This window comes from Neodiprion pinetum, chromosome 2 (genome assembly GCF_021155775.2).
Source record: "Neodiprion pinetum isolate iyNeoPine1 chromosome 2, iyNeoPine1.2, whole genome shotgun sequence".
In the NCBI taxonomy this organism is placed as follows: Eukaryota; Metazoa; Arthropoda; class Insecta; order Hymenoptera; family Diprionidae; genus Neodiprion; species Neodiprion pinetum.
The window spans coordinates 2,761,117-2,775,118 of NC_060233.1; the positions used below are offsets into that span (position 1 = coordinate 2,761,117).

Here is a 14,002-nt window from a genome sequence, read left to right on the forward strand (position 1 = left end):
TATAATATATATATGTATATATATATATTTATATTGTTTAAAAATGTTCGAGATTTTTTAAGTAGGTATATTGTGCGAAACATATTACACGCGTACACAAGTATACAGGATTTTTTTTTTATTATGATATGATTTTTCTTTTATTCATATCGAACGACTCAAATTTTCAACAATATTCAACTCATAATATTACTTGACAATTAGCTCCGATTTTATAATAATAATAGCAATAATAATAATAATAGTTATATCGTGTCACGTAGAGTAGTAAACTTTATTTATATTATACAGTCATTATAATATATTTATTATAATAGTTTTATTGTGCAGAATCAGGATATGTACGATTTTCGAACATCGGTGTTTTTTTTTTTTAATTCGTTTCCATTTTATATGTACCGTCCTTTTGTTGTTGTTTTTCTTTCGTTTCAATTCTTTTAATTCCCATATCGAAGATATCGTCTCGCACTTTTCGGATACAAAGCTTTTCACATTTAAATCATACGTCCCGTTAAAAAATTTCTTCGATATTTAACGCATAGTGTTTTTATTTTTTTTTTTTAATTTTTTTTGTTTTTTTTTTTGTAGCGTCACTCCGTACACTTACAAATGGAATGAAACCGCGGGTTTGGAAAAAGCGTCATCTAAGTTTGTCGATAGAAATTGAAAATTTAGGTAAGAAACCAATAATTCAACCGATCAAATTATGTACATACAGATCGTAGAAAAATTAATATCACGATCATTGATCGTGTCGTTGGTTCTTTGGTCGTTGTATAATAATATGACATTATAAGTATTACATAATTACTCGTACGGTATACGTGTCGTATATACGCGAAACTTTAAACCTTACTTAAACGATATTTGGATTCATTTTATACTAACCCCAATTCATATTCATCCATGCATGTATATATTGTATGTGTATACGTATGCGTTTATTATTCACGTTAATATAATTATTGTTGTCATGTTTATCGTATATATATATGTTCGCGCGTGTGTGTGTGTGTGTTTTGTGTGCATATATATAAATTTGAATTATATACGCGATACCACGTTTGCAAATTAAATATACATATATATACGTAAAAATGTTTTAATATAAAACGTATATAAGGTAAGCCTTGTTTAAGCTATTTTATTCCGTTTTTTTTTTTTCCTTCTTTTTTTACCCCGTATTATAATTAAAGTGTTTCTTATAATTCCTTCGCTTTTTTTTTCTTTTTTTTTTTTTTTTTCTTTTTTGTCTACCCTTTTTCACTCTTTAATCATGTTACTAAAACGCTACTACCAAATGTTTTTACCTATTCGTTCGTAAATTTTTTTTTTTCTTTTTATTTTCTCCTTCTCCTCAATTATTAATTTCCAATCTCTTACCTCATTCGTCAACAACTTTTATATAATATTTATTATAGATATGTGTATATATATATATATATATATATATATTTTCATATACACTATGTCATATGTATATATATATATATATATATATATATTCTATTTTATTTCTTTTTTATTCTGCAACCACCACGGTATTGTCAAATATTCATGCACTCGGGCTAAGCGCATTATTGAAGCTTAAGAATTAGATAATTATGTATAACTTATTGCAATAGAATTCTTCGTCTTTATTTTCTACAACGGTTTATCAATATCGGCTGCAATTATACCTCGCAATGATTATTTGCCTATTAAATTTATTCATTTCCATTCTTTTTACGTTCGATTAATCAACAATTTTGTTAGCTTTTACGCTAGAATCTTTTGTCTCAGATCCTGCGATATGATTCACGTGTATACAGAACGGCTTGTTCATGCTGAAAACATTTTTATGCATAAGTAAACGATGAAAAAAATGACTATCGTGAAGAAAAAAAAACGTGGCAAAAAAATCGGGCATATATTGCTTGAACATAATCCGTTCGTTCCGAATTCTTCGCAGTGGGTTGAGTAATTAACCCTGCGATGAATGATATACCAATAATAATAATAACAATAATGAGGTTAATAACGGTGTTCATCACGTCTGCAGACGGAGAAAACGACCGGCTCGCATGACCGCATTTATCGAACTTTTTAATCGCGTGAATCAGGTGTGTATTTTTTGTGGCTTTTCTGGCTGAGATTATTCTGCGCGGGATAATCGAAGGAAGAGTAAAAACTAAGGAACAACATTATAGATCCTCGAGCATCTCTCCGTATACGCTATAATACACAAAGTGAATTGCTAACGATCGAATAGTCCGGCGTCTGTTAAAATCAAACGCGCATGCGCCGAAATTTCAGAGAGCAAATTGTTTGCCAGGTTGACCAACGGTCGAGAACGTAGTCTCAAGAATTTTTTCACAGTCGCGCTCAGCACCGACAGTTGTGAAAATTTTTGAGGTTAAGTTCGCGACGGTTGGTCACCCTGGCAAGCAACCGCGCTCTTTAATTTCAGCGCATGCGCGTTACGTTTTAACAGATACCGAGCCGTTCGGTCGTCAGAAATTCACCCTGTAAAATCTTGCGACGGCAGACGATCTCTATCGACTCGACGTATATCGTCAGGGGGTGAATATTGTTTACGGGGATAGGATACGAGGTATTGGTCCAGTCTTGCCCCCTTTAAGAGTTTAGGGGTAATTGTTAGGGTATCCCCACTGCATCCAGTTGCCGTTTAGTTCTCCGATCATCGAAAGCCGAATCAGGTTCCAGCCTTCCAGCTCTCTGTATCAGGTGACGTTGTTGTTCGGCCTGTAACCGAGGTTCTTACGCTGCAGGAATAAGTGGATCTCACGGAAGGTTGGCCTGTCGTTTTCACCACGCTGCCAGCACTCGCGCATCAGCTCGTAAATCTCCTTGGGGCAGTTTTTTGGCAGCGGAAGTAGGACGAACTGAAAAACCCCGTTACACAAAGATGAACGGGACCAAATATTATCCGCGTTCCAAAAGTCTCGGGGAGCGGAGATAAAACAGAATATATTCAGCAATTCAGGATACACCAAACACCAACAGTCATTGAGGAACGAAATATGCCCCAGTTTATTAAAATCGGTTAAACGATCCGATTTTTTTTAATGTAGAAATGATTCGATAATACCATCTCTTCAGAGTCGTTTATAATTATGTAACTGTAAGTGAAATTTATTGTTTAAACAAGGGGTTAATCACTGTTGTAATCTGGTTTACATAATATTTCAGGTAATCTCTGTAATCTCTTTGTATTCGTTACGTTACTCTTTATAATTCTTCGAATCCTTGTAAAATTTGTAATCACCCGTCATCAATTGTAATCCTTGTAATCTCTTTGCAATCCGTGTAATCTTCGTCTAATCTCTACAGTCTTTGGGTAATCTTTGTAATCTTTACCGTGTCTAAAATCTTTGTGAGTTTTGCAATCTCTTTGCAATCCGTCCGTATAATTTTCGTGTAATCTTTACAGTCTTTCGGCAATCTTTGTAACATGTGTAGTCACGTGTGATTCATGTAATCGTAGTCGACGTCTGCCACTTTTGCATAGTGATCAACCACTTTGGTCAGGTTAGGTCAGGTTAAGTTAAGTTAGGTTAGATCAGATCAGGTCAGATCGGGTTATGTTAGTCTAGGTGAGGTTAGGTCAGGTCAATAAAATGTCGTTTCAACTAATATCAAATCAATGAACCTGAGGCTGCACCTCCAAACCTTCGTTAAGGTAGGTGAGTGTACCAATTATTGATTCGTTTAGACCCAACCATTGACCTTTTCATTTTCCAAAATCATAAATTGACGGCAAAAATTGTGAATTTCTCGATGAGTCAAACCAATTGCTAGACATCACAAATTCATTTTTTGGTAATCTTAGAACCAAGGATCAAACAAACAGAACCGGAAAAATTTCAATAATTGGGACAGGGTTGATAACCGGTACATTTAACTTTATATCAGATTTATGCCCGTACAACAACGTGACTGGACCCTACGTTAGATGCGTCCCTGATTGTTCGAACGGATGGTTCTTCTCCACTCCCGACTTTCGATTCGCGTCAAGGTCCGTTCACCCGGAAATCGGCACCATCGGCATATCTTCATTGCCTGTATATCCCTGACCTCCCGAAACTTACCCGCCTCTCGTTGTCCTGGCAGAAGAGGGTCGCGTTCTCGACGACGCGGTAATCGGGCAACTCCTCGAATGGCTGTTCCCTTGCGAAGGTGAGGACCTCCCAAAGTGTAACGGCGAACGCCCAGACGTCGCTCTTCGACGTGTATTTCCCCTGAATTATACCCGGAGTATCAATTAGCGGTGTTTCCCACCGAGTATATGGAATTTCCGCGGGTTCAAGAGCCAGGACCGCAGCATCCTTGACTCTCGAGTCGAGGATCAACTCGGGGGAAATAATTCCTCCTCGTCTCATCCTCCTTCTACCCGACAGTCTTGATACTTTCGCAAACTTGAGCCAATTAGTCCCGAGTTTCCGGGCCAACTTAACGAATTTATCTCCGTGTACATGTGCCTGTGCCTTCGCGATAGTGTCTGTGATACAGCTGCGCCATCTACGTCGTGTAAAAAGCTTACCAAAAATCGCGAAAAAATTATTCTCAGGATACCTGCGAGAAAAGTCCTTTTATACTTGATTTTCTGACGTTAGTTGGAAATATAATGACCTATCTACGTACCCACGAGGCAGGTAGGTATATACGTATGTATATTTAATGCACGGATGCCAGATGCGTTTCATTAGTACGACGTAATGGGGTTTTCTGGATAAATAATGGGCCATAATGAAACATTAATGACATAGTCAATTTGAAGCAAAAGCTCGACGAGCTAGCCTGTGTATGCAAATGTATGCTAAATGTAACACGAGGGTAGTTTTCGCATACATATACATGTATATTACATATACATATCGCATATACCCGCACAGTTGATGGAGTGTATAAATATAATATACGGTTACGAAACGCGGAAATTCGAAAAAGGCACTCCGAGCATCTGGCTTTACAGATCGTCGTTTCACGCAGAATTCGAAAACCGAATTTTCCTTTCCATTCGATTTTCCTCAACGGCGAATATCTGTCTAATAATTGTAGTTTTGTTTCGAGGATCGTGTTACGAGGAATTCAATTTCACCGAGATGATCGTTCGACACAAATTGCGACACCCGATACGCCGGAAATCAACCCAAGAACTTTCGGCATTAAAATCCCTGGCATTTTCTACCTTTGTTTCGTTCTACTCGCTGCCAGAGCGAAAATCCGCAGACATTGCGGATCAATTTGCGAGCAACGGATCGACGGGATTCAACCGGACTTTAGCCCAAGTGCGATTCGTGATCGTCCGTCATCGCAGGTTTTTTTTTTTTTTTTTGCGTGTTCAACTGCGCGTAGTGACTTCTAATCAATGTCGAAGAATAGAAACGGTTTCTTCGACTTCCAAGCGAATGGCTCTTGGACGTTTCTACAAACTAACAATAAGACACGAAATGCAAAATTACCAGGAGTATCGACTCCCAGGCCATCCAGCGGATGGGTAAAGGTGGCCGATCGTCGATCCGGAAGTAGTCTGCAGCGTAGAGTCTCCGTCCTGGTCCCAAGTCGGAAACCTTGATACCATGGCCTCGATTGACGAGGCAATTCCTGGAGAAAAAACAGTTGGAAATATCCCGGAATCGGGAATTTCGCACCTTCGTTACTGCGTCTCGTGTCGGATTCGCGATTTCGAGCTTTAGCATCGCTGCGTTATTACGTGTGTGTATCTGATCGTCGTGTATGCAGTAAAAGTTGCATTCCACGTCGCATCGAGCCGACAAACTCCTACACGTGTACGTATAATAAACCGAATGCCGAACGAATTGAGGTATCTCTCATTTCAGGTACACCCTAGCCATATCCAATTATACCCACGCTATCCGCGAAACTTCGTAATTCTAGCGCGAGCTGCAACGCTAATTGGTATTTCACCCCGTTCGCTCGTACCTACGAGCAATTGCACGACCGTGTTTTGTTCCAATGGGTAGCTCATTTTTTACCATTTTTTTTTTCCAAGGCGCTACTCAAAAAATCTATGACGAATGCTAAAAAAAAATTTTTCATCGAACCTGGAGGAGGCAGGAAAGTATTTAGAGATCGCTACCAATTATTGTAATATTTTTTTAGTTATTTTTACGTGTAAACCTTTCGGACTTATATATTAGTTTATGTTTTACGTATCGTTGTCCAATTAAGCGTCGTTCATAAAAATCATTACTGAAAACGAAACAGGGACATCAAGGTGATGCGATAATCCTGTTTCGGTGAGAAAAACTGTTATCCAAATTTCTCCGAGACGATTAATCTTTCGGATAAAAGAGGAGAACAGCCAGCTGCGGAATTGTTAGGCGCAGTTTGCCGTTGATTGGTGAACGATTAATTGAACCACGATACAAAAAAGACAAACTAATATACATGTAAGTCCGTAAGGTGTACGTGTAAAAATAAATAAAAAATATTTCAATAATCGGTAGCGATCTCTAAATATTTTCCCACCTCCTCCACGCCTTGCGATAATTTTCTGTTCAATATTTATCCCACATCTTTGGATTGGTACCTTAAAAAAAAAGTTAAAAAATGAACCACCCGAACACATACATACAATTTCAACGTGGAGCGATCAAGAAAATCGGAATAAATACTAAACAGTTTAATAAAATCCCAACGAAATTCATCCCCTGTAGAAACTATGAGAAAATTCTCCTCCAAAGGGCGCGAAGGGTGTTTGCAACCCCTTCAAGAGCAACCGCACCGTGCAGGGTGACACGTGCTAGGTCTCGATAAATCATAACAATTAACGCGTAAGTAACGGTAGTTCGGTGTTAATGTTCGCAAAGGCGTGTCTGCGTATAATATGATATACAATCAGTGTTTGCATACGTATACACACGTCACCCCCGTACGCACACATACGTGCATAAATAGACGTTTATACGCAATCGCGTTCAACTGTTATACGGCAAACGACGGGGTAATTATAATCGGGGTTTATGATTATAGTTAATAATTCGAACACGTGCCTCCATTAAAGAGTAAATGGACCTGCAGGGACCAGCCAACCGACGCCATTTTGGTGCCGGCGTGTCGCGCTGCCGGCTATGGACGCCTAGGATTTCGGTGGCGGGATATCCTGGAGGACGAAACCGGCACCTGGCCCTCCTCTAATCGGGTGGCGATAAAACAATGGACTACTCTAATAAAGCGATCCCACCACCGCCTGCCGCCCGGCTTCTCCTCCGCCCCTTTTCCACCCCTTCAGGACTCTCTCTCTCTCTCTCTCTCTCTCTGCACTTTCAGTTAATCAACGAGCCGCGCGCCACGCGGCACACAAGCCAACCCCCCTTGCGCTTTCATTTTCTACCTCGTAAATTATTTTTCCCCAAAAACTGAACCTGTCAAACGTTCCGCCCCGTCGACGTCAAGAATAAAAAAATACAAAAATTAATATGCTTTCAATCCGACCCTGAATTCTCCTTTTCTATCCCCCTTCTGTTTTTTTTTTTTTTTTTTCTACTCAACCCGTGTTTTCGTAAACTTTTGTTTTTTTCTGCTCACCCTTTTTTTCAGAAAACTCGCGGCTACTTTTTAATTCACGCGCAAAATTAATATTGTAATTTCTTTGCGTACAGAAATAAGGTAAGACAAAAAAAAATTAAAATACATATGCATACAGTGAAATTATTATTATTATTATTATTATTATTATTATTATTATTACCTTGTGGCGAGATCCCTGTGAACGAAATCCATCTCCTCAAGATACTTCATGCCAGATGCAATCTGAGTGGCCATGTACATCAGGGTACCGAAGCTGAAAAACACAGGAGCGAAGGGTTTTGCAAGAAACTGGATAACCTGCGAGGGTTGGTCGGACGGGGTCAGGGGGTGGGGGGGGGGGGGGGGGGGGGGATGTTTACGCTGCAGGTCACCGAGACAACGTGCCTCGTAAAAATTTACGTCTGCGGTAATCCGCGTAATCAGGCATGATTAGAATGTTAACGAGCAGCGAAGAGAAAAAAGAAAAAAAGAAAAATCGTCGGAGGGTCTGCGATTTTTTAACCTCAAAAAAAAGAAAAAAAACTTTGGGCATGTGTTTGATCCGAGTTCTAATTGCACAGTTTGAAATTATACGTATGTGAGAAAAGATTTGCGACAATCTCGTGAAAAACAAAAAACGAAAAAAAAAAAAAAAGGTTTTAGGATTCGATTAGAAAGAAAAAATTGGGATTCCAGAGGTGCGATTGTATATATCAACTGAAAAAGTTGGCAAAAAAAAAAAAAAAATATGAAACAAATCAAATCAAAAATTCCGAGGGTTAAAATTGCACAGGTCTGCAAAACAATATTTTATTTCAGGTGTATGGGATGTTTTTTAGTAATTAAATGAAAGTCAAAAATCACTTTTCCATAGGATTTTTGTAATCAAGAATAGGATAGCAGATTTCAAATTAAATGGGAGTTTCACTCTGGATGAAACCACAAACACGAGTTGAAGAAAAAATCACCTGACGCGATGAAATTTTTTCGAATATTTTTCCCGGTTTCGATCAGTAAAAATCTATGTAAAAAAAAAAAGTCTAAAAACTTGTGCAGTTTTTTTGATTCGTAGACCTCTGTTGTAATTGATTCATTGATTTCGGATGAAATGTAAAAGAAAAAACCGTTGAAAAAAGTACAATCATCTATCCAATCGCGTGATTTAACGTCTCGTTACGCGAATCGAGGCGCAGTAATCGCAATTAGCCAAACGAGGATTGGCTCGATCATTATAGATCTCGGGAAGGCGTTGAATGATAAATAAGCTTCGACGCTCGGACAATTTTGGTGAATATCGGATTTACCTCAGCGTTTTGGCGGTCTGAACGCTCGACGTTTCGGCTATGTGACTCTGCAGGTATTGATTCAGGTCGCCGAATTCTCCGTACTCGAGGACTATGCACATCGGATCGTCCTCGAGGCTGGCACCGAGCAATCGAAAAACGTTCCAGTCGGAGAGACGCGCCAGTCGCTTTGCTTCCTCTTGGAATTCTACCCTGAAATTTATTTCAGGATATTTTACCCCGGAGGCTTGACGATTTCTCCAACCCTCGTCCTTTCCTCACGAATCTGGAACCTGGCGCTCGGTCACTTCCGGTTAATGATCTCAACCGAGGGAGCTTGGAATTATATTCTCGGCAATTACCGATCGACCATTTAAACCACAATAATATTTGAGACTACGATAGAAACATGATTATTATTTTACAAATAAAAGAAATTGAATTTATACGTATGGTCTATGAAATTGTAAACGAGGACAAAAGTTACATGCACTTTTTTTCGACTACTTTAGCTGCACTTTTGCACGACTGAAAACATGATCGAATCAGGTGAGACAGTGGAATATATTTTTTTTTTAGAAAGGTATTGCAACTGTTGACAAAATCTATATCTTAAAGAGAAATCTGATCAGCGAAACTTTTGTTGTAAATTTTCAAAGCGTGTGTCCACTTGAACGGATAAGCATTCTGGAAGGGTTGAAGCTCCGTTTTATCTCGTTTTAGTTTTAACACTTTTTCGGGGGCGGGGTTTAAGTTCCGAAAGCGCCCAAGTCCGAATTATTTGGTGGCGAACCTTGATGTAGAGAAACAAATTTTTGAGAAATAACATAGTTTCAAATGGTCGGAAAGCCGACGGCGTAAAGTTCAAAAATACATGATTACGAAAATTCAAGTTACGGTAAAGCAAAGTTCCGAAAAGTAAAGTTCCGATGGACTAATAGTCCAAAAATTAAAGTTTTGATGGAGTAAGATTCCGAAAATTAAAATACACTCACACAGCGTAGTCTACTCAACAAGTGGGTGTGAAAAATCCAGAAAACCGAAAATCAGAAGGACCTGGATTCCAAACGAAAAACTATCGAGAATTAAAAATAATGAACGGTCAAAGTGGCGAAATTTCACCGATCTAGAAATTCACAGAACTGAAAATCTTCGATCATTCGGAATTTCGAAGTTTCAGATTTTTAAATTTACTCATTTTCGTACTTTTGAAACTTTGACTTCGACCGTCGAGTATCGGAACATTCGAAACTTTGATGCTTCGTCAAAGTCCAATTTCTTTACATTAAGTTTCGAAAAGAAAAAAATTCAGATTTTGGTGCTTTCGGAACTTTTCAAACTCGGAATTTCAACCCCGCCCCATTTTTTCGACCAGCCAGTAATTTTTCTGGTTCAAGTGTTTACCAAAATTTCCTAAAAAATTCCAAAACAGCGCAGGAACGATTTTCCGCAGTGACGATTTTAATTCCCGGCTCAGATACGAACCTGAGAGTCTCGGAGGAGCCAGGCCGAAGGGACTTGACGACAACGAGGTGGCTGCCAGCTGACCTGAAGACGTCGTCGAACCCCGGGAACCTGTCGACCTCGCAGAGGTGAATTTCGCCGAAGGCGCCGTTCCCGAGGTTCTCAACGATGCTGAGCCGCTCCCTGGGGAAGTCGAATATCCCGAGTTCCTCGTCCTCCTCCTCGGTCAGCATGTCCTCCGGACTGTAGCTCGTCATGCTGCTCGATGCTTTGGCGCTTGGTGGGGGCGTAGGGGATGGTGGGAGGGGTGGTAGGGGGCTCTGCAACAGCCCGGGGCGAATTTTTACCCTCGCAGTTTTGCCAAAATTCCTGGGTAACCTGACGGCTACGTTTTCCCGCTGCAGTTTCTCATTAGCCGCGGAAAACTCGGCCCGCATAGTTTTAAATGAAAAATTTCTACTCCCCCCTCCTCCCCTTTCGACGTGTTACTTTTATTGCCGACCTCTCCTATGGGTATATTAAATTCACCCCCATCACCCTGCACTTTTCACGTATTGTTTACGAGAGGAAAAAAAAATACAGATCCTGACACGCGATATTTTACCTGCAAACGGAAATGATTATTCGGCGATATTCCCTTAAGTATGAATGAGGCTCTGACATTTTTTTCCTATTTTCCATACACAGTTTCGTAGTATATATTTTTTCAGAATTTTTCGTACGCTAGTTTTCGAAAAAAAGGTTTTGGAAATTTTTAAAAATGAATTTCTGCTACAACATTTCGAATTTCGTAATTCGGAATTCAGAATCGTTATCAGCGACCCCTAAACCTGTATATCACCTGTGATTTTCTAAATTTGTTTGATAGAAAATGTGACCCTCAAAGGGTTAACAGAAATTTATACAATTACACTTTACATCGCTAAAAATATTGACCGATATGATTTTGTATTATATTTATTCCCGATTCAACCATAATTTTAACTTTTTTTACCTGATAAACGGGATAAAAGTGGCATATTATTCCCTCTTAACTTTATTCCCTCATCTGTGGGAAAAAAGTAGTATTTTTTTTCCGCATTGCGGCATATATGAGATTTTCGGAAAATATGAGACTATATTTCCTCCAGTATCGTTCGCTCGTTTCGTTCAGGCGGTAAACGCATCCACGGGAATAACGCTTCAACTTTATTCCCTTGTTACATAATGTCCGATTAACTATGAACCTAAGATAAAATTTTCACGGATCTAATCAGTATCAAATTTTAATACGAGTAAGAAAACTTTCATCAACCTCAACACGGTCACTGTGTTTGTGAAAAGCTCATCGCCCAACCGCTAAATTCGCATCCCTTGATTTCTGCGCCGAGCTTTAATTCCCGGGAAATTATCCGCCGGTGCAAGTTCGACTCACCTTCAGTATTTCCGTGCTTGCGTAGTACTTTTCAGGCGGCGGTGGTATCGGCGGTGGATCAGTCTGGTACTCGTCGACAGGTGGAATCGGCCTTGAAATATTGATTGCGGCGTTCATCAGCAGCGGGATCACCGGCTGCTGTATTTCCGTGAGTCCCTCTGCATCGGTAGAAATAATGAACTCAATCCTCCGGGAAATACGGATTTTCATCTCGGGTGGAGAGCGAAGGAAAAGGGGTGGTGAATTTTTTAATCCTCCAATTGACGCGTTCACAAATTCAGGGTAAACTCTCACTCTCCCAGGGTAAAATCTTCGACGAAAAGTATTTACATTAAATATCGTAGTAAAAAATCGTCAGCGGGTAATTAATCGAGCGTTAAATTACACCCCACCACTTTTCCTCGTTCATTTTTATCCCGCAGAATGAAACTTGCGGGGACAGGATAATCCCGCTGGAATACTGACCGGGATCATAGTCCAGGCAGGTCTTCCGAGGCTGTGACGTTTTGTAGACTGCGGAATGGTACTGCGGCGGAAGTGGGGGACAGATCGGACCCTTGTCTTCCGGGGCTTCTTCCGTTCCTTGGGCCGTATCCTCGACGCAGACCTGCGAAAGAATTAGGAAAGGCGTCGGTTCAGATCCCGGATCTTATTCGCGGCGGGATACGGGAGAGAATTCGGATTGCCGACATGTGCCGTCTGGGCCGGATGTGACGTGTCACTTGGGGCGATGATTTTCGGCCCCAAGGTGCCCTGGCAGTAAGTCGAAGTCTCACAGTCACGCTCAACGCTTACCTCAACTATCAAGAAGGGTATTCCAAGTCGATATCTCAGATTTCATTTCTTTTGTAATATGTATGCGATAGTAGACTGAAAGCTAAGCGACACGAATTTTTTTTTTATCCGCCATTAAACACTTTGAGGGGTTGAAACCACCTTCCAAAGTACCCCATGTGTAGGTTATTTGTTTCGTAAAGAAGCGTAGGGTCCTGGGGTTAAAGTGAAAGTAACGTTACTTCAGCATCTGTAAGAAGACAGTCTATGAACATAAACTAACCCTTCGTAAACATTTTCCCCTCATCTTTCTCGCTGTCGCATCAAACATTCGTTTTGCCAAATTTCTTTAGTACGGTGTGTACGGAACTTTCCGACACCCTGCCGTCTATTGTTGAGACACGTCAAACCGGTGATCGTAACTCCAACCCTCGAAACTCTCACTTCTCGACTCAGAATATCTCCTTGAACAATTTTCGCCAATCAACGGGAACTAGCAAATTTACACCCTTGGAAAATTTTCAACTCTCACTCAGAAATTTATTAAAGAACTCCGAGAGAGTTAGTTAGAGAACGACTTCCTTGTACACAACAGACGTAGCGACACTAGAAAACTTCACGTACAATTTCAGCATTGTAAAGAAAATTCATAAAGACCACAAATAAAAAAAATTGTGTATCATAGTTACGTACAATTGCTGTCGCGATTATTTCAACCAGTCTAAGGCCAGCGGATCACCATTACACAACCCTCGACAGATGAGAAGATGATCGAAGAGCCTGATAGTTATATCCAACATCGTTGAAGAAGCGGCTACAGGTATACTATATTTATATCAACTGGTTTCCTGTGATAAAACACCGGCAAACTAAGCCACGCGAAAGTGGTCCCTTATCATTGAATTCGTTGTGCTCATTAGCCGGAATGGCCGTTCTGGAAGAAAATGTTTAACGCATAAAATCGGAAAACTGGGTGATAAAAGTTCGTTTATTGTCGGCGCCTGCGGAACGAGACGAAGACGAAGAAGAAACTGTGGTATTTATCTACGTCATCGGTGCGAAGGGTGTTTAAGCGGTGTGGGTTTATAGTTTCCCCCGGTACCGACAACACAGACATGAAAGACGAATGAGAGGAGGAGTCGCGATCTCTGGCTTCGTCAGCCTGGGCACCTCTCGTAGGAAATTAACATTTTTATAACAAACAATTGGCGAGTTAGTCGGTTCGCGATAAGGTGCCACGGTGTTTATGTTATGCTGTATATATATATAACGATGGCGTCGCGTAGCGTTTAGGGCGAGACGATGCGACCGGCTATTCGAGGTTATCATATCGCTACGCCCATTGATTTTTGTGTTAGCTCTCAGACGACGCGACAACCGACTGGCGTTCTCTTCGGGGGTGGTGGTGGTGGTGGTGATGGTGGTGGTGGTGTTAATTTCCGTTTAGGGCGCGTTAGCGCCGCGGGGGTGAGGGACGAAGAGAGGCCACGGACCGTTAAGATAAGATAACCACTTAGCCATCAGGATTCTG

At 40.4% G+C, this 14,002-nt stretch overlaps 1 protein-coding gene across 2 annotated transcripts in view; it reads right to left on the reverse strand.

Annotated features, from left to right (window-relative positions):
• Window positions 1–335: 335 nt before the first annotated feature.
• The window catches only part of Ddr (discoidin domain-containing receptor 2), a 110,951-nt gene continuing 97,284 nt past the window's right edge, over window positions 336–14,002 (reverse strand). For both annotated transcript variants that reach the window (XM_046611740.1, XM_046611741.1), the window contains 8 exons: window positions 12,163–12,304; window positions 11,698–11,855; window positions 10,305–10,603; window positions 8,841–9,032; window positions 7,718–7,810; window positions 5,466–5,607; window positions 4,092–4,241; window positions 336–2,885 (listed from right to left, as the gene is read on the reverse strand). In XM_046611740.1, coding sequence (XP_046467696.1) covers window positions 2,724–2,885; window positions 4,092–4,241; window positions 5,466–5,607; window positions 7,718–7,810; window positions 8,841–9,032; window positions 10,305–10,603; window positions 11,698–11,855; window positions 12,163–12,304 — 1,338 coding nt within the window. In that variant the 3' untranslated portion in view covers window positions 336–2,723. The remainder of the gene's footprint in view (window positions 2,886–4,091; window positions 4,242–5,465; window positions 5,608–7,717; window positions 7,811–8,840; window positions 9,033–10,304; window positions 10,604–11,697; window positions 11,856–12,162; window positions 12,305–14,002) is intronic.